Raw genomic sequence first — 21,939 nt, 5'->3', positions numbered from 1 at the left:
TAAGCTGGGGGCGGGGTGCATGCATACACACACACACACACACACACACACACACACACCGTGCAGTACTGCATTATTCAACAATACATTGCTGCTTGAAAAGAATCACTTGAGACCGTAAAGTCTTCTCATCACTTAGGAATACAGCAGGGAAATTTCGAACACGCTGCAGAACAAATAGTTTTCAGTGTAGCACGAGCTCAAGGTTAAATTAATTGAGTTAAGAATTCCAAGGCATTAGCTGCTGTGCCTTTGGATAAAGGCTAGCTCCTTCTCCCATGGGGCGCAAGGTGGCAGGTTGTAATAATCCAGATTCTCATATGTATTTGATGATGTTTAGTTCAGAGTCACACAGTACTTATTTCACATACCTAAAAAAAATCTGAAAATAACGACCCATCTTCAAACTCTCCCCATTAACATCTGATAGGCATCCTGCTGAAAACAACGACCCAATATCTAAGAAATTCTGAAAGCCGAGGGGTGGTGGGAGAGGTCCCCAGAGAAGCCTGCTCTACTTTAAAATCCTGAGTAACAAAGCCTAAGTAATTTGTGGCGCAAGGGGAAAATCTGGCAAGAGAAAATCTGCCAGGGGCAGGTGATTTTTAAATTTAAAACACACAAAGACAGAAAGAACAGAGGAGCTGCGCCATCTCACGATAGGAGGGAAAACAACTTAATATGGGGTTGGATCTCTATGCCAGTGCCTCCCATTTATGGATTTGTGGGCCATATACCATTAGCCGCACGAGTCTGGCTTCTTTGCAATGGTGTTTGTGAATAACATAAACTTGCTTACTTGTGTTACTTTACTAGTGTGGGGCTGGAGCTTTGATGTACCAGAGTTGAGGGTCCTGGAACAGATATGCAGGCCCCTAGAAGGATCACCCAGTGCAAGAGATGAACCCCTGGAGGAATGTGGTACAAAAAAGCAGGACTGCCAGGAGCCAGGCTGTGTCGATTTCATGCCCTCACCTCACGCTACAGGAGCAAGTAGAGTGGTTGCATACCTCAGAACAAAGAAGGTGGCAGTGGAAGATACAGTGTACAGAATGATTCCTGCTGCTCACCAGAGAAGGAAGAGATGTATGGTGGCAGCAGCTGACTCCCTATGGAGGGAGACAGAGGCAGCAGTGTGCAAAGGCATGACTCATGGTTTCAGTTGTCTCTACACAAATGTACAGAGTATGGGAAACAAGCAAAAAGAACTTGAGTTCTTAATACAGGATGGCAAATATCACCTAATAGGCATTACTGAAACTAGGTGGGTTGAGACTCATGAGAGGAATGTAGAAATTGAGGGGTACAATCTGCTCAAGAGATATTGATCAAACAAAAAGGGAAATTAATAGCTCATTCCATGAACTTCACAGCTGAGCAGGAGTTTGAATTCAGGTACCCATTGTCTAAAGTCCAACAATCTATCCATTATTATTATATTGCAAGTTCTACCTGAAAAATGGTCAGAAATTGAATTGATGAAAAGTTTGCCACATGGCACCTCAGTTTTGATTTGTCCTCCTTTCAATTTTCCTTGCTTTATTTTCAGCCCCACCCCCAAGCAGGGTAAGGACAAGGGAGTAATGGATGTTTGACAATCACATTGATTGTCAAGCTCTAAAAGACACAGAAGTAGGTGTGTTGAAACCAGTTTCCAGAAAAATTGACCACTTCATTTGCAAGTTATAAACATTCTTCCAAAAGTCACATGCAAAATAGGTATTTTATGAAGCTGTATGCAAAGCAATGTTTTATATATGGTATTCTGCAACCACCAGATTATTTCAGAACGATAGCAGACCCACAAAAGAAATTCAAAGAGGCAGTGGATGTGTCAATACCTGCCCTCCCAAAGCACCATTCCTTATCATCTCACATTGAGCAGGAAGGTTTGAATGGGAGTTTTCTACATGCTAAATGTACTTAGAAACCTGCTTGTGCAGTGTTATTGGTCACAGGAATACAGTGTAAGCGTACTCAGCCAAACATGTGAAGAAACCCCCTTCAGACAATCCTGCATCTGGGGTAGAACCAATGGAGATAGAGACAATGGGGCTGTCTCTTTATTCTCACACACATTGTCTGAACTGCTGAGTAGGCCAGAGGAAAGAAGCATCTTTCAGAATTCTGACTTGTATTCTTCTCTCTTCGTAATGAGGTTGCTGAAGACATTTTTATAGATGATTCCCTGCGTTTGAGCAGGAAGGCAGGCTAGACTTATGTCACTGGCACAAACCACATACAGACAATGCTCCTTTGAAATATTGCCCTGAAGTAATGGAACGCACAACTTGTGTCTTCTGGGTTGGCTGGTGTTAATATGAAATATGCTGGATCCTCTCTTTTGTTAAATGCTGAGCGGGTGTGCCCCATGGCAGAAAACTGCATTGCTGTAGTACCTGTGTCACTGCAAGTCTGTTGTGCCTGACTGGGAGCAGTTGCCCTTCCATTGTGCTTAGATCCAGCTCCATGACCTGCTTAATTTCTGCCTGGTGAACTTTGTTACCAAGAACTAGTATCTGGGTTTGTCTTTTGCTTCCTCCCTCCCACACCTTTTTTCCTTTTGTGTCATGTATTTGAGATTGTAAATTCACACCTGGTCTTTGTTTATTGGATTGCAAGTTATTTCTGAACTTTGTAAGCCACTCTGGGAACCTTTTTCAGCACAACGGCAGAGTTAAAAGACCTTATATAGCTCCCACCCCCTGAATTTAGTAGAAGAGCTTGTGAAACACCCATACAGAGGTAAAGATGTCAGCTACAGAAAAATATACGCTTTCTCTCTTTGCGTCTTTAGAAACACAAATGCTGCAGTGCTAAAATACAATTTACAAGAAATATTATAAATCCATTTATGAAGTGAGGGTGGAGGAAGCCTTCCTTGCAAATCCAGTGCTGATAAGTGGGACTGCAGGTAACGGCTTGACAACTTTACAGTAAAGACACTGAAAACATTGTGGAATTGCGATGTGGCGAAAGGCTTAGAAAAATAATTCACAACATCCAAAAAGAAAGGAAAGAAAAGAAAAACCTCAAACAAAGTCCAGACATAGAATTAGAGAATTGTAGAGTTAGAAAGGACCACAAGGGTCACTGAGTCCAATGCCCTGCAACGCAGGAATCTTCTGCCCAACATGGGGTTCAAACCCACGACCCTGAGATTAAGAGTTCCATGCTTTATTGGCTGAGCTACCACGAAACAGAAGAAGATTGTAACATCACAATCCCACACAACAGAAAGTTGGAAGTAAATCTTATGGAAATCAATGAGGCTGACTTACAAGTGAATTGTTTAGGATCGCATGATATGGGAGCTTGTTTTGATTCACTGTCCACAGTGATACTTAAATTGATAAACTTCTTTGCATAACAGATGGCAAGGCAGAAACCAAATGCAGCAGGCAGTCCTTGTTTTAGATTTCCAGTGCCTATAAATAGACTCCAGTGCTTGCAAGAAACATCAGGTGGAACAAGGACTCTTTTCTTCATTCATTTCAACAAGAGGAAAGATCTGGATCCACATCCCTATTAAGTGTGCAAAACTGTCCCCAATGCTGAAGGTCAGTGGGGAAGTCCCTTTGTGAACAGAGATAGGCTCATTCACCAGTTCTTCACCACAGCTTTTGACTGGCACAGACGGATTTTTCCATGAAATGGATTACTCCCATATTATCACAACCAAGCTTACTTTCCTTTACAGGCATACTGTTTAGGATTGTCACTCTGAGAAATGGGTAACTTAGGGCTCAACCACACATCTACCTGCCCTGCTGCTTTCCTCCAGGAAAACCCACTGCTTACAGCTGAACTGGAGCAAAAGTCAGTTGGGTTTTCTCTGAATTGGCGTTTGCCCTGATTTAGTGCTAACAGTGACTTTTTTGAGGGAAAGAGGTAGGGCAAAGGTAATACTATTCGGACCCATGCCTAAAAATCATAGGAAAAGTGGAAACCCACTCAGACCCATGATTTCTAGGCACAGGGTAAGTGGAAGTGAGGACAAGCCCCATATTACCATCAGTCATTAAGAGGGCTGACGACAGAACAATATCGCTTAAGTGGCTGCAGCAAATCCCCTTCATTTCTTCGTTCAGTCTCATCCGTGTATATATTGTGTTGCTTAATATAGGAAATAACAGAATCTGGAACGAGGTATTTCACACTTTGCCCTTTGCGCAAGGCGTGCCTTATGTTTGTGGCACTGATTTCATTTTGAATCCACTCCCTAACCAAGTGGATATTGTGCTGGTACCTGCTTAAAAGTGCTGACTGAGAGATAAACTGAGAAGGATCGTTGCCAACGCGGCTAATACAAACCAACCCAAATTTTCCCACTATTTCTAAAATGTGTTCTTCCTTCCAGAGGTTAGGTGTTTGAAACGTCTTCAGAACATCAGCTCCACACAGAAGTTTTAACTCAGGGACAACTGCAAGAACATAATATCATTTGCATTATTTTCTTTTGCTGAAACATCCCCTTTAGATGTACATTTATATTTGTAGTTTATACGAACACACACACTTAAAAATTCAACCAGCATCCTGCTAGAATCTACTGAAGTTAAGGCTGCTTACACAATAAAGCTTTAAAGTACATTCTTTCCTCCAAAGAATTCTGGGCACTGTAGTTTGCCTCCCACAGAGTTATAATTTCCAGCAACTCTTAAGAAACCACAGTGCCCAGGAGTCTCTGAAAGAATGTGCTTTAAAGGTATAGTGTGCATTTGTAAAATCCTCCATAAAGTGTATTATTTCAAATGGCAAATGGACATCATATGCCTTTGCCCACACGGACCGACCTGTTCCTGCAGTCATTCTCAGAACCCCTCCTGCCTGTGCACACATTCATCCAGCAACAACCAAGAACAAAGCCTTCTCTGTTGTGCCACCAACACTTGGGAGCAGCCTCCCCACTGAAATAAGGCATACTCCAACACTGTTTCACTTCTGAGGCATGTTAGAAACACCTTTCTTTTCTAGCTTCTTCACTGCCTTGCCTACCATTATTTTTCTGGTGTGTGCTTTTAACACGTTCTGTCTCCTTTCATCTTCTTCATAAAGTAAACAAATGCAGTCTTTTCAGGATCTTTCTTCAGATAAGCTTCTACAAGAACTTAATAATAATTGCTGCCCTGGCTGACTCTTTCATACTCCAGCAATATCCTTCTTTAAAGGATATGAATGCAGGTTTCCAGAAAATGAGTGAACATTTAAGCCCACTTATTATACATCTTAATTTGCTTTTCAAATAAGAATATGCACACTAAGGAAGATCTCCACAATAACAAAATACAGGTTGCTTATTATTACTATTAATAATTTTGTTTTGAATTTTTGGAGCAATCAATCTGTTCAAGCTTTAAGGACTGATCCACATATTTCAACAGAGGCAGCTACAAATGTGGATAGGTCAAACTTGTAATGCAAGGAGTTACAGATTATTTGGGTTTCCAACAAAAGTTTCCATGTAGCAATGCATGACCATCTCTGAGCTCATGCTGAAAGTGGTCAATAATTTATCAGTTTTGGAAATGAACACACATTAAGACCTGAAGGACACTGGCTCTACCACCTTCCCATGCCCAAAGAAGTACAGGTACCTTTGGGCAGGGCAGAGACATGTGGCTGCTTCAGGAGCTCCAGTAGGAAAAAATGATGCTATGCACACCACTCCCACTGGGTTGCACAATCCTTCCCATTTGTAACCACCCTTGATTAAATTTTTTGAAAGAATGGGAAACTCATAGAGTTTCCAGCAAATATTTAGAGGTACAGTCATGCAAATATGCATTCATTCATTCACTATCTCACTCATTGCAACACATAGTTACACACAAGACTCTGCTTTACAGCTGCAAATAAAACGTTTTAAAAATGATGTAAAGTGCAATATACAAATGTGACACTAGATGGTGACAGTGAGGTATGCCAAATTCAATGTATTTTTCAAAACGTTTTTAAAAAAAGCATTTTCACAGTGTGTTTTTTTATGTGTGTAGAATCTACCAGTTTCCTTCTCTTGTGTTGATGCTTTAGTTGATACTTTAGTTATGACAAACCATTATTTCCTCAGTGATTGTACAGAGAAAAAGAGTGTGGTTCCCATGTACATATGGGGGCAGCCAACTTCCCCACCCACACATATAGTGTGCCTTGTAGCCTTACAAGGGCAATGTACAAAAAAAGAGAGGCTGCCCCTGTTCCATGGGAATTGCAAGTGGGAAGGGAGCTGTTGAAATTAGGTCCTCCTTGTGAGATTCTTACAGGCATCTAGACTAGACTGATTCAGCAGGGGTTACACCCACACCAATTTAGATAGATAGATGATAGATGGATGGATGATAGGATGTGTGTGTTTGGAAAAATCCAAACTATAAAGCATATTCTGAAGCTTGGGGTAGAGATTTATCTAGCAGGTTCCCTCTGAATAAAGATACAAGCAGCCCTCTTTGACAACCAACATCAAATGCCAACATGGTCAAGCAACATACAACACACTATCATCCATCATTCCCAACATTAAAATGTCTATTTTTAAAAAATTGTGAGAACAGCATAAGGGTCTCTCTTCAGAAAGGCATCAAATCTTGAAACCAGAATTGAACAACTAAATGGCTTTTTAAAGAAGGTTGCTGATAGAATCAAGTCTAGAGGGACAAGAAACAGGAATATAACTTCCTTGGACTTTTGAGGGCTACTGTTAAATAATGATCTTGCAGTTTCACAACTGATAATGGTTTTTCTAAACTGCAATTCCAGTAAGAGTGATTCAGTTTCTGTAGCATACTTGAACCTTTATTTTTTATTTTTGGTAAGGTTCTGAATGGAATATCTGAATCAATACTGGTAGCAAAAAAGTTATTCTAATACTCCATAATACCCTGCCAGAAAGGAAAACAGAGTTAGCTAAAAGAGAAACTGCCATCAGCACAAAGCAGCTAGCTTTAACAGCCTGCAAGATCTCATTAAGAGACAAAACTCTCAAACCAAAACAGGTAGGAAACCAACCAGGTTATCTGCCCAAGTTCAATTTGAAATGAAATAAAGATCAAGGGTCTCTTATAAAAAGGAAAAGACTACTCTGTATGTGATGCTAAACTCAGTGACCCTTATCGGAGATGTGAAGACCTACCAAAATAAGTTACACAGAAGCAGAAAGCGTTTTAAACTGATAGCAGCCCCTGTAAATATCTCAGAGGACCTTTCAAAAGGAAATAGCAAATAACTGAGATGTTCTCAAAAATGGCAGGCTGCTGTTATACTAACAAGAAAGTAGAGATTTCAGAGAAGCCAGGCTCATTGAGAACTCATTAAAGTTCATCTCAAAGGAGATGCGAGCTTTACAAGGGTTTGAGTTCTTCTCCAGCACAGATTGAAATCCAAGCTGGAGAAGAATTATAATATTTCCTGGTTGACAAATGTTTTGCAGTCACAAGAGTGTTCTCTCTTAGCTGAGCTGAAGAAAGCTTCTGTACGCCACAGATCATTCAACCCACCCCCCGGAAACTCCTTTAAGGAATCTTGAAGGATGGGCTTTTTTTGGCAGTCAGACATTGCACAACCTGCTGGATGTTGTCCTTTCAAAGTACGCTGCCGGAGTAAAAACTAAGGTGTGGAAGCTTATTTCCCATGAGTGCTCCATCTGCACCCCCACTATTTACCCTGCAGTCTCTTTCCTTCCCTCTGTTTAATGTAATGGCATGACATTGAATAGAGGGTGATTTAAGGAGCCAAAATGGGAATTGTTTTTCTTTGTTGCATACAGTAAGGGAAAAAAGTATTTGATCCCCTGCTAAATTTGCCCGTTTGCTCTCTGACGAAGAAATGACTAGTCCATAATTTTAATGGTACGTTTATTGTAGCTGTGAGAGACAGAATAACAGGAAAACCCCCAGAAACCCAGAAGACAAAAGTCAGAGATTGATGTGCATTATAATGAGTGAAATAAGTATTTGATCCCTTTGCAAAAGATGACTTAGTACTAGGTGGCAAAACCCTTGTTGGCAATTACAGAGGTCAGACATTTCTTGTAGGTGGCCACCAGGTTTGCACACATCTCAGGAGGTATTTTGTCCCACACCTCTTTGCAGATCCTCTTCAAGTCAGTAAAATTTCAAGTATGATGTGTAGCTACTCACACCTTCAGCCCCCTCCACAGATTTTCAATGGGATTAAGGTCTGGAGACTGGCTAGGCCACTCCAGGACCTTAATGTGCTTCTTCTTGAGCCTTGGCTGTGTGTTTTGGGTCATTGTCATGCTGGAATACCCATCCTTGACCCATTTTCAATGCCCTGGCTGAGGGAAGGAGGTGCTCACCCAAGATTTGACGACACATGGTCCCGTCCATCGTCCATTCGATGCGGTGAAGGTGTCCTGTCCCCTTAGCAGAAAAACACCCCCAAAGCATAATATGTCCCCTCCATGTTTGACGGTGGGGGTGGTGTTCTCGGGGTCATAGGCAGTATTCCTCCTCCAAACACGGCGAGTTGAGTTGATGCCAAAGAGCTCAATTTTGGTCTCATCTGACCACAACACTTTCACCCAGTTCTCCTCTGGGTCATTCAGATGTGCATTTGCAAACTGCAGACGGGCCTGTACATGTGCTATCTTGAGCAAGGGGACCTTGCGGCTTCTGCAATATCTCAGTCCTTCACGGCGTAGTGTGTTGCCAACTGTTTTCATGGCCCCAGCTGCCCTGAGATCATTGACAAGTTCCCCCCGTGTAGTTCTGGGCTGCTTCATCACCGTTCTCCTGATCATTGCAACTCCTGCATGGAGCCCCAAACCGAGGGAGGTTGACAGTTATTCTGTGTTTCTTCCATTTGTGTATTATTGCACCAACTGTTGTCACCTTCTCACCAAGCTGCTTGGCAATAGCCTTGTAGCCCAGTCCAGCCTTGTGCAGGTCTACAATCCTGTCCCTGACATCCTTGGACAGCTCTTTGGTCTTGGTCATGGTGGCTAATTTGGAATCTGCTGGATTGATTGCTTCTTGACAGGTGTTTTTTGTACAGGTACTGTAACGAGCTGGGATTACAGGTAAAACCTTTCCCTTATAGCGGGTGCTTCTAATCTCAGCTTGTTACATACAGTGAAGATACTAGGTAGCCTGACATCTGGCTGGTTGATAGGGGATCAAATACTTATTTCACTCATTATAATGCACATCAATCTCTGACTTTTGTCTTCTGGGTTTCTGAGTGTTTTCCTGTTGTTATTCTGTCTCTCACAGCTACAATAAACCTACCATTAAATTATGGATTGGTCATTTCTTCGTCAGAGGGCAAATGGGTAAATTTAGCAAGGGATCAAATACTCCCCCCCTCACTTTAGTTAATATTGTTATTGTTAGTATTGGTCAGAATAGATCTACTGAAATAATTGATGGAGGCTAAGTTAGGTTATTGATTTGGGTCTACTCTGTGTAGGACCTCGCTGAATGCAAGCCTAAGAATAAAAAATTATCTGAGATCTTCCATAATTTGTTTCTTGAGCTAAATCTCTGCATGCTCAGCGGAGCTTGCCTTTCTCTACAAAAAGTTCTTCCTTAAGTTTTGCTGTTGTTTTTTAAAGCAAGTGTAGAAAATATAATTGAGAAATAGGTAAGTAAAAGGGGCGTTACAGATGCTGGGTTGGATCCAGGGCTCTCTCCATTTGTTGAAGGGACTTCCTCATGTTAGAGGAAAGTCAGCATAATTCATGGTTGTGGAATAACCTCCCCTTCAAGGTGAGTCTTGCACCATCATTGTAGGCTTTTTGACATCTGGTTGAATGAATGCCCTTCTATTATCCTGCATTGCTTTTCTATACTCCTGTTAACTTTGCTGTTGGTTAGTTTTGTGTTTTTATTTTACGATTTTTAATAATAATTTGTACTGGGACTATTTGGAGAAGGGCAGGCTGCAAATACAAATCATATATCTATATGTATATGACCCTGGCCTATGATCCACGGGACAACTGGGATAACAGTAGTTGCTAACACATTGAGCAAGGTACATATGGAAATTTTTAGCATCAGGAAAGCCTGTCAACAGCATGGGAGGGATTAAACCTAGCTTGGGAGAGATAAGCTAAAATCATTCACTGCTTGCAGGTGGTTGAAGAACATCTGTTGGGGTCTTGGCTATGCATTACTAAATAGGAATTAAAAACTCATTTAGGAGTACATGCAGGGAAGAGCGAGCACAACCTGGGAGGAAGAGAAAAGGGCTAGAAAGGGAGCTAATAGGGAATTAAAACAAAAAAGCATAGTTGTGGTTTTAAATTGAAATTTCGGCATCACTGGAATCCATAGAATTTTCCAGGTGTTCATGGAGGTAGGTCATGACACAACCTACGCACCTTCATTACTGTACTGCTTCACAGGCTCTCTAACTACAATTTGAGACATTTTCTTTCATTTGTTTGTGAAACATGAATGCACACAGTGATGCAATGGCATTGCTGTGGCAGGCTCTACCTCTGTACACTGACATGTACAACTAAACTAATCTCCCTTACCTTTCCCACCCCGACCTGGCCACAGTGATCCATGCGATGGTCACCTCCAGGCTTGACTACTGTAATTCGCTCTACGCGGGGCTGCCCTTGAAGCTGTCCCAGAAACTCCAGCGGGTGCAGACTGCTGCAGCGAGGCTCCTCACTGGGTCTCTGCCATGGAAGCATATTCACCCAGTGCTTTTCCAGCTGCACTGGCTCCCGGTGGAGTACAGGGTCAGATTTAAGGTCTGCTTTTGACCTTTAAAGCCTTTCACAGCCTAGGACCCTCGTACCTTTGGGACCGCCTCTCCTGGTATGCCCCACGGAGGACCTTAAGGTCCCATATATAGTAACACCCTAGAGGTCCAAGCCCTAAGGAAGTTAGATTAGCCTCAACCAGAGCCAGGGCCTTTTCAACACTGGCTCCAGCCTGGTGGAACGCTCTGTCTCATGAGACAAGGGCCCTGCAGGATATGATTTCTTTCCACAGGGCCTGTAAGACAGAGTTGTTCCACCTGGCCTTTGGCTTAGAATCAGTTTGATTCCCTCCCCCTCTTTCTTTTTCCTTTCTCCTCCTGTGAAGAGGCTGCATCCTAATGTTTTAATATTGTATCTTAATCTTTTAAATTGTATTTTAATCAACTTGTTTTTATTATTGGTTGTTAGCCGCCCTGAGCCCGGTCTTGGCTGGAGAGGGCGGGGTATAAATAAATTATTATTATTATTATTATTATTATTATTATTATTATTATTATTATTATTAAATGCACAGAAATAAATTTCCCTCTGATTGCAAATCCTGCAAAGTTGTCAGCTGCTTGGAGAGAGCTCCCCACATGTAGAGCTGTATGTGCAATGGATGCGAGGGAAATCTTGAGGCATGCTAAAGAACCACAGGTAGTTGGTAGGGCAGAACCATTATTGTGTCCACACCTGGGAAGTGGCATCAGATACATCTCCCACAGCATTAGTTTCCCAACTTTTGACCCCTGGCTCCAGCCACAAGCATAAATAAATGCACTATTTTCCTACTTAGGCATGGGTATTAATCTGATAAAGGTGCAAGGCATTATCATGTACACAAGGAACACTACTGAAAGCAGTAACAAACCTGTGAGTGATGAAGCAAACGATGCTCCGGCAGCCTTTTCTATGGGCCAATTGTTTTCTCTGGGCAGTTCCTTGATATGGTGTGATTTAAGCAGTTCTTTGTAATGGTGCCTGTGTTAAAATAAAAGGCTCTGTGTAAGGTAATCCTCTCAGAGATACACAAAGCGATTATCTTGCACTTTCAGTTTCTAAAACTCAATCGGCTTTTGTGTACTTCAGGGCTTAATTAGATGGCTGGAGAACTTGCCATATTAATTCTGTGCATTGCAAGATTTGTGTCAATGGTGGCTCACATTCTTGTCCTAACTTGAACATCTTCGATTGACCATTATTTCTTTTTAATGTTGCTTTTACTCCTCTAGGAGATATAACGCATGTAAAACGATATCTTTTGTTGGACTTCAGCTTTATAACACACAATAAAATGTAATAAAGATTTCAGGCATTTACAGAATAAGCTGCAAAATGGTTACATTAAAAAAAATCGCTTCAATTTCAAAAAGAGAACAACAACAAAAAAGGTCATTGACTAGGCTCGAAGTTCTTCTTTGAGAATGTCCTATAGAATGTTTTACTTTTTATTCTTTTGAATGGGAGACACCAACAACATAACAGGAACTGCTTAGTTAGCTCCACAGTTGTTTGGATCCAGGCTGGCAAGGAAACCAGGACAAGCTTTCTAAAAGGTGAGAACATAGAAATATGGAAGGGAACAAACGGAATAACTCAGCACAGCAAAGCTTTGTCAGGAGATAGGTAAAGCAGATGCTCAGGAGTGTGAGGCAAAGGTGGCCTGAAGCCAACAGTGACATCAAAGCTTCTTAGTTGTCCAGACCAGTGACAAGCCTGACCCAGATCTTATTTACAATGATCAAAGTGTCTCCCATGTGGCCTATTTTTTTTTTATATATATAAATATTTATTAAGGTTTTTTTAAAAAGAAAATACAATAATAATAAACATTATTGCTTTGTTTTAACAAAGTTTCATAATATTCTTGAGCTTCCTCACGTCTCCCGCTCCCATTTACATCTTTAATAATTTTTGTCAAGCAAATTATCATCTTATTTCCAAATCTATAACCACATGCTTAAATATCAATTCTTAATCTATTTTAATGATGGCCAATTATTTATAACCAAGCATCCTTCTTAACATTCCACTAAATCACAATATTTCTCCCATGTGGCCTATTTGCGTCAAGAGGCTTCCTTGCTGATGTGACTGGTCTTCTTTGGGTAAGGTTGGATTGGGACATGCTGAATCGTCTCCTCACATTTCCCAGCTGATCGCAGTTCAAGACCCACCATGGAGTTGAATACTGAAAAATTCAAACACAAGCCTGCAGCTAGATTCCAGGAGCAGCTTTCTTCTACAATCAGAACCTATACCATTCAGTGTTGGTTTGTTTGTTCTAAATTGAACCCACTACTCTACAGGCATCCAAATGTAAGGAATGTAAAGTGAGCACAATGAATATGGTTGCCAAAACTGGTAAACAGCTGTAGAGCTACACTCTAAGCAAGCAATGTGCCAAACTCATTCCGAGGCCTACAAAGGTTAAGAACAAGCTCAATTCACCTCCATATGAACTTCCTCACACCTGAATAAGCAGCAGTGTTGTAGCTGTTTAAAATGTTGAAGACAGGAAGAAGGATTTCCCTCCTCTTGCATTCCTCTACTGGGAGATGTGCCAAAGCTTGACATCTTAAGGCTGCAATCCTATCTATATCTACACTCTCCTGGGAGTAAGTCCTACTAAGCTTGTGGATGGGGGGAATTATTTCTAAGTAAACATGTATAGGGATGTACTGTAAGTTAGATACATCACAACTAACGCTGATTTGTTTTAACTGATGTTAATGTTATATTTTTTTAAATGTTGATATCCACTCTGGAATCTCATGGTGGAAGCAAATAAGAAATCCCAAGAAAAAATAATAATACAGTGTTAATTAAGAATAAGAAAAAAACACCAGCTTTTGGAGATACAGTTTGCCAGCTGTAATTCTCACAGTTTGATTCAGCTAGATATATGATCAGTGTCAGGAGTGCTGCATAGAAAGAGTCCAGCCAAGCCGAGACACAGTATGAGTTGAGGATTACAGAAAGTACCAAGCTATGTGACGAATATACATTCATTTTGTACAGAGATTTCAGTTTGATTATATTTTGCACTTTCGGCAAGCAGTATGTCAATCTACTCATATTGCCTAGCTTTTAAAGCATAAAGAACATACTTGCAAACTTGAATAGAAGGTTTTTTTCCTTCTCTCCTGACAATTCTCAACACCTCTTCCCAAAGTCTGGTGTTGATGCTTTCCAGATGCAGCATCACTAGACATTTTACTTATTTATAGAAGTCCTCAAAGATTAAGCAAAGCAGCTTGTGACAACTGCCTAGCAGAATCTGTTAAGCATTAATTGAATATTGTAATTTTACAGGACAAGGAAGAAGGCATGCATGAACTCTCAAATCGGGTAATGTAAGAGAAATGGGAAGAGAGCTGGATCAAAAGACAATCAAGCAACATTTCTTTTACCGTATATTTTGTAGAATCAACAGCAATTCCTTATTGTCAAGACTGGGGAAGGAACATAATAACAACAACAAACAAAATATAATTTAGATTCCAGAACTGCAGGGGGCTGGATTAGATGACCCTTGTGGTGCTTTCCAACTCTACAATTCTATGATAAAGCAAGATGCAATGCCATTATTGGAGAACTAGAATGTGATCTGTGACAGACATGAATAATTGTCAAGGCATGGAGACAGGAACAAGAGTATGTCCCTGCATAAAGAAAAAGTAAGTGGGAACAACAGAATAATCCTTGCACAGTAAACTAGCATAAAGATCAGTACAATAGAATGGTAAGCAGGTTTTCAGTGCCTTCAGATGCGAATACAAGTGCCTAAAAGAAGGACTGTGCCTCCTAGCTCCATGGGAGAAAAAGGTAGAGAGACATCTGAGATGAACTCTGGGAAAGAGAATTTTGGCTTCTTTGTTGAATCAGTTCTGCAGGACTATGACAAGAATATCCAAAAACTACAGAATGAGAAAATATCAAAGTGACATTTGTTGCAATGAAGCACAATGTACCCAAGCCTACCAAAATTAAGCCTACAGAAGCCAGACATTAGCAAACAACTAGGTTCACTATTTTAATCTGATGCATATCAAAAGATGTCAGATGACTGAAGCAAGCAAGCCAAAACTCAAGAAAGCACCCAGATTTTTGGGGAGCGAGGACAGGGGGAAGGAAATCCAGGATCCCTAGCAGAGTTAACTTGTAGAAAAAACCTTCCTTGTCTCACAAGTGAAAGACTGACAGACATTTGATCTGCATAGGTGTTTTATTGAAATGTAAGACAAAAACACTGAACTATACAAAGGATGCAGGCCTTCCTGTGATCAAATGAGTTTTGACACAGCCCTCTAGTTTTGTGTCTGCCACGCCACAGCAATGAAAAATGCATTCAGACACCCATTCTAAGCCATCTTTGTTAATGATGACAATGCCAGACAAAGTTTTCCTTATATGAAGCAAAAAATCACACAACCCAAGGTGGGTCTTCTAAGGACTTCAGATTGTTCAACACACAGCCTTAGAAAGCACAAGATACTTGGCATGAGGAGCAGAATATAAATTTAATCACAGGAATGCGAACAGCATCTGTCTGGAAGGAAGAAAAAAAATACTACCAAAAGACATTTGGATGAAGCAGACATCAGGGAGTCATGGCTGTAAATGAACCTCAGACAATGAAACAGATAGCTGGGAGGTACCATTTCATCACCATGTATCTCACAGGTGCAGATCCCTTCATGTGTTAGTGAAGGGGTTCACACAGAGAAAGGGACAATGGTTTTGTGCAGCTGGCCCTGCTTCCAGCATCACAGTTAACCCCAGACCCATCCCCAACATCCTAGACATAGCTAGGCAAGCCTGAGTACATATTTCTTCTCTACACACAAAGGCTTTCCTAGGAACTGAAGTCTGTACCATCAGGACCTCAGGTATGCCCATATATGCTTAAAGGGCAAGGCATCCCCAGTTCAGATGCTTATGAGTGTTACAACCTGTTGTAGAATGGGAGGGGAAAAGTCTCTTTAGAGGAAGTACATTAACAATGTATTCCTATGCACAGGGGGATGTTTACTCCCAGTTTAAGTGTGAGTAAGAGCCACGAAATACAATGGCAATTCTGGAATAAACATAGACAAAAATGAGCTGCAATACTGTAATAAAGTGATTGGTAGAAATATCTATACAGCCTTCCTGTTGGAGAGGAACACTGCATTACGAGGAAGGTAACTGGGCTCACCTTTGAAGTTTATCCATTTGGTTGAAAAGTATTAGTTTTCAAACGCCAAAGGATATTTTCACTTAATGTTTACAGTGGCTTAGATCAGGCATGTCCAAACTCCGTTTTGTGGGCCTAATCCAGCCTGCTGGTCGGTTTAATCCAGCCAGCCCCTGTGGCAGTTTATTTCCTGGGGTAAAATGTAAAATCCTAAAAAAAACCCTCAACAACTTCAACCCTAAAAAAAGGTCAACAACTTTGGTTGGCCCTTTGGTCTGCCCTCATGGCCCTTTACTTCATCAAATCTGGCCCTCTTTGAAAAAAGTTTGGACACCACTGGCTTAGATAAAAGTTACCTAGTAGATGTGATAAGTTGCTGCACACTAACATGTTTGATTCAAAGGGAGAGCTTCTACAAACAATAATAATGTAAGTTTATTTCTACAGGTATGACTCAAAGATTATCAGAAAATCTTGCTCCCCTACCTACTCTGAGGTATAGGACCAATTTGTTGGCTTTGAAGAACATACATGTTTAGCTAGCAATAATCTAAAATAGAAAAATATTTATTTAGCTTTTCCTGTTATGCCATGATTGGAACTGTATACAGTGATTAGAGTATTCTTCACTCAGGAAGGTTATTGTTGTAATGAAATATACATAACAAGATTAACACAGCTTCCAGACTGTCCATTTAACCCTCCGCACTGTGTATGTGTGAAACCATCCAGTGGCCTGGTGGGCCTCAGTACCCCTTTAAAAGGTCTTGGCTCCTTCCCTGGGAGATCAGCTACTTCTTCACTGACAGCTTTACATTTCCCCTAGTTCTTCTCAATACATTTTTGGTACACTGAAAGCCCAGATTTGTAAAAATGTAGCATAAGACCCCACTTACTTGAATTTCATTAGCTCATTCTACCCTTGGCGTATAATTTCGTGGTGCTGGCAAAAGATTCCTAAAATACAGCTTATCTGAGATACCCCATGATTCTTTTGATCATCCAATGCAGAAGCAACACACACACAGAGAGACATCACCATTACCTGAGAACCACTACAGTCTCACTCCATTGCCTTTGCTCACTCTCCCAAGGGTCTACTCTGATCCAGTCGGAGGTCTCCAGTGCAAGTTGAGCCATGGCTACGCGATGCTTTGCTGCCGCCAAACCTTGCTTTCCATAGTCATCATTAACTGGTGAAATTATACCTCCAATCACTTGGTACTTTCCTTGGTACAGGGAGAAAACAGAAAGGGGGGGGGACAGTCCTTGTATATCTGTTTTGTAATGGTGATAAATGAGGAAATGAAAATTATGTAAACAATAAAAAGCATTGTTCCCTCTCCTTGGCGATTAAACTGTTCAAAGTTCTATTACTGAAGCGTCAACTCCATTAGATAGTACTAAAAGGAAAAGTGGATGTGTGTAAAACCTTCTGCAAATAGAAACATTTTTCATTTATAATGCATAGGATTAGACAGACTGAAGATAAGGCTAATGAATTTTTAGTTCTAGCAACTGTACCAGAACAGTTTCAAGATAGCGCAGTTGATGAATGTTTTAATTGACCAGTGTTTATTTCTTAGTATCTGATGCATACTAGCTAACAAGATTATCATGCCTTATCCACATGCTGAAGGAATAATGCCATGTTTCTGTAGATGTTTTCTGCCACTCTGCTTAATAGTGCACAGCAAAGCAAATCAGGACAGTCAAGGGAGAAAATGGTTAATAAGAAAGGTTTTTCAGACCAAGACCAGAATGCTATGAAAGAAAAAAAGAGAAATCTTTAATTGGGCTTATCTGCGACAAAGATCTCCATCCATATGATTGACCACATTAATTAAAATGGAAACAGAAGCCCTTCTTCTTCAACAGTGCAATGAAATCTTTGATGTAATAAGATTTTCAAGGCAGGCCCGAATGTCCTCAATTGAGGTTAGGGAAAGTCAATATGATGTTTTCCTAAAAGTTATCAAATTTATCCAAGTATAAATAGCAAGGGAAGCCTGCAGGAAGACAAGCTTTCATCCATCTGTTTCCCAACACTCTGGGGTGGATGAAAATGTCTAGCTAAATAAATGATCACAAATATTTTCATGGATTAACTTTGGCAACAACGTCAACCTAGAACTAATAAAATATACAGCATTACTTATTGTGAACATGTGAAGCTGTATGACCTATCAAAGTTCAACCACTGGTCCATCTAGTGCAGCGTTGTCTGCTGACTGATAACAGCTCTTCAGATCTTGAGGGGTCCTTCACGAGATGCTGGGGACTCGGTTTGGGACCAAATTAATGCAATATGTGCCAACAATACCTCCCCCATTGCCTTCTTTATGAGCTCCACAGTTCTGCGCTTTATTGGTTTTTCTAGTTTGTGCTTTCTTACAGCTATTGGGTGGTACTCAGCAAAATAACTGCACCAGTGGCAAGGATTAGTGTTAGCACAACGGGATTTGCCCCTCTCCTCCCCATGTGATCCCCAAATCTGCTCTGGGTAGTTGGGAGAACCGCTGAAACAGATTTAGGGGCTGCATGGGGGGAGGAGAGCAGGAGAACATTCTATTGTTCAAGAAGAAATATTTGCACTGTTGGAATCCACCTCAGGGCTACACTGAACACAACCCATTATCATCTGACTTCCTTCCTAGCTGGAGCTGCTCGTTTTAGGCTAGAGCAGCCTATGAATTTTAAAGCTCCTCTTGCTATAATTTAACCAGCTGTAAATTTTGCCAGTATCCAGGAAAAGATCTCCAAAAAATATTATTGCCTAATGTGAGCCCTCACCCTATAATAAAGTAGCAAAATCCTTATCTATCTTCTTGGCATGAGTCAAATGATTGCTCTGACATTTTCCAAAATCTCAGGGTTAGCAGATGCTTGGGAATGTTTTCTAGCATATTTTTGCAAGTAGAGGCTATACACGAACTAGCCATGATAGATGATTTTTCTAATCTTTTTTTTAGTAGGTTCCAGTAATGGGCACTCTAGACTTTGCCAGGGTAATTTATGGCCTCACTTCAGATCTACACTTTAATAGAAAGTGCAAACCTTTCTATTACAGTAAAAAACAACAACCCAAAAACTGAAATGAGGTCATAAAGTGGCATCATGTTTATTGCTGACCAATTACTCCAGGTCATGCTTGCTACAATTAAAGTTAAAAAGTAGTTCCCCTACTTGTTGCCTGAGGTAGAAAAGTAAAAGCATGCCTGACTTGTATGTTGATTCTGCCGCCATTCTAAATGTAAGGTTAGCTGTCTTGAATGTGAAGGAATGTGTAAAAAATTAAAAGCTGCCTCTTCAGGCCAAGGGGTCATTCAAACATTCCTGCTGTAGCATCAACACCAGTTTTCAAAGTCCCTCCACACCTTCTAAGAGGACATCTATAGCAAGGCCAAATCTTGTTGTTGTTTAGACGTTTAGTCGTGTCCGACTCTTCGTGACCCCATGGACCAGAGCATGCCAGGCACTCCTGTCTTCCACTGCCTCCTGCAGTTTGGTCAAACTCATGCTGGTAACTTCGAGAACACTGTCCAACCATCTTGTCCTCTGTCGTCCCCTTCTCCTTGTGCCCTCCATCTTTCCCAACATCAGGGTCTTTTCCAGGGAGTCTTCTCTTCTCATGAGGTGGCCAAAAGTATTGGAGCCTCAGCTTCAGGATCTGTCCTTCCAGTGAGCACTCAGGGCTGATTTCCTTAAGAATGAATAGGTTTGATCTTCTTGCAGTCCATGGGACTCTCAAGAGTCTCCTCCAGCAGCATAATTCAAAAGCGTAAGAGGACATCCATACCCAGGCCAAATCTTAGATCACAGTTTATTCCTACCTACAGCATGAAAAACCCAACTAAAGTCATTGTGGTGGTAGAGATGTGGGGAAAATGCCCAGATTCCAAAGCAGACTCACATGATTCAATCTAGTTACAGACTAGATTGATTCAATCTAGTCCACACCCGCATCAGAATCTGCAGTTATGCAGAACCCTCCACAAGGCAATATGTGAACTGACGCAATGCCTGGTCTCTTTCTTTTACATTTTTTTTAAAGCAATCTAGTTGGCTAGCACGTGGTGCTCCTTGCCACCATGTACTCAGTACTGAAATACTGCAAGTCCGCTTGAGACATTTACATGGGGGTAGGCAAGTCACATCCAACTCTGAGCAAGAGATCATCAAGAAGACTTGCAATACTTCAATACGATGGTGGTGCAGCTCTGCAAAACACTATGTATGTGCATTCTGGTTAGTGACTGAAATAAATTGATTCATTCATACACATGAGCTGCTCTAGTCAACTGGACTCTTTTTTTTAAGGCTGTAAAAGAGCAGGGCTGCAGGACTCAGACAACATAGCAAGAGCTTGTATTTTTCATCACAGATGTTGCCTTTGTGCTTCCCTGTGGATTTTTAAGGATTTCCTCTTAAAAGACCACACAGAAATGCAATGTGCTTAGTCCTGTTGTCATGTAAAACTCAGGTGAACTGGACTTCAACAGGTCTTTCCAATCCTAATTTATACAGTGGTGCCCCGCAAGACAAACGCCTCGCAAGACGAAAAACCCGCTAGACGAAAGGGTTTTCCATTTTGGAGGCGCTTCACAAAACGAATTTCCCTATGGGGTTGCTTCACAAGACGAAAAAATCTTGCGTCCCCCGGCGGGGTTTTTTTTTGCTTTTTTTGCCCTTTTCCTAAGCCGCTAAGCCGCTTATCAGCTGTTCCGCTGATAAGCCGCTTAACAGCTGATCGCTGGAAGCCGCTTGACAGCTCTAGCACTAATCCGCTAAGCTGTCAATGGGCTTGCTTCGCAAGACGAAAAAACTGCTAGACGAAGAGAATCGCGGAACGGATTAATTCCGTCTAGCGAGGCACCACTGTATTTTTAATTCAACTAATCTAACTCACCCATCCCAAACTTATCCACTTATCCAAATTCTGCAACACAGTTCTGCTCAAAAAAGTAGAATTAAAAAAATAAATTCTATGCTGAGAAATGTACATTATAGAGGAAAATGCACTGAAAAGCATACAAAATATATACTAATGGAATGGAAGGCATACAAAATGTGTACAAAGTGTTTAAAATGTAAACACACATTTCTCATGCTTTTTTAAATCCACAAAAAAACAGATGAGATCTATACAAACCTGGCATGAAAATGCAAATAGGTCAAACCATGAATCCCTTGGCTGCATTTAAACAGCAGTTTGTTTATTTTTTACGGATATTTCCCTGTTAATTTCCACATTAAATCTGAGCTTTCACACAACATAAAAGCCACTTCTGAAACTGTAGTGGAATATAGCGCATGTTTAGCACTCATTTCCATATTATTTGCAAATAGGGTCCCCCTCCCCTGGAAGCAAATAACACAATAATGAGCAATAAACTTGTACTACATTCCACTATAGTTTCAGAACTGGCTTTTTCGTTGTATGAAAGTTCAGATATATACTGCAGAACGTAACAGGGGAAAGTCATGAAAATGGAATAAAGCGCCATTTGAATGCAGCCCTGCTGGTTTGTGGGTGGGGGTGGCTAGAGCATAGTTGAGGGCATGCTATGCAGGGAAGGATTTGCAAGCCTTGCCTGGGTGATCTGATAACTGCCTGCATTTCCAGATGAGTCGCTGAGAGCAAGACAACAGCAAATTATATCAGCTGTAAAGGATCCTTTTCGGTTATGCAGCCTCACACTTGCATTTGGCCAGGGCGGCCAGTCTGTACCTATGAACCTGACCCTGCCTCTGTCACTTTACTGCTTTGGGGATACAGCTTAATGATCACATCATCTCCAGGAAAGCATTCAAGGAAGAGATGTCATTCCTGTGGATTGCAGCTGGTGCAGGGCCAGCAATGCAGTTATACTCTTTTTCTTCCTCTCCCTGCATATAAGAGCTGGATCATGTTTTATGCGCATAATGGATAGAAAGATTGCAAACACTGAAGGTTTTAGATATAATTCCTATGGGTGTTTGCAGGAGAGGGGAATATTTCTCACTATTATATGGCTTTGTTTGGTTATCAAAGCTACAC

General features: G+C 41.1%; 1 protein-coding gene across 5 annotated transcripts in view; it reads right to left on the bottom strand.

Annotated features, from left to right (window-relative positions):
• Positions 1-3,161: 3,161 nt before the first annotated feature.
• NMNAT3 (nicotinamide nucleotide adenylyltransferase 3) overlaps positions 3,162-21,939 on the bottom strand; it is a 36,221-nt gene continuing 17,443 nt past the window's right edge. For all 5 annotated transcript variants that reach the window (XM_081910587.1, XM_081910586.1, XM_081910584.1 and 2 more), the window contains 3 exons: positions 16,945-17,128; positions 11,592-11,701; positions 3,162-4,424 (listed from right to left, as the gene is read on the bottom strand). In XM_081910587.1, the coding sequence (XP_081766713.1) occupies positions 4,015-4,424; positions 11,592-11,701; positions 16,945-17,128 (704 nt within the window). In that variant the 3' untranslated portion in view covers positions 3,162-4,014. The remainder of the gene's footprint in view (positions 4,425-11,591; positions 11,702-16,944; positions 17,129-21,939) is intronic.

This window comes from Podarcis melisellensis (assembly GCF_964234715.1).
Source record: "Podarcis melisellensis genome assembly, chromosome: 5".
NCBI classification, from domain to species: Eukaryota; Metazoa; Chordata; class Lepidosauria; order Squamata; family Lacertidae; genus Podarcis; species Podarcis melisellensis.
Note: the sequence above shows the minus strand (reverse complement) of the source record. Positions and strands in the feature narration are given on the sequence as shown.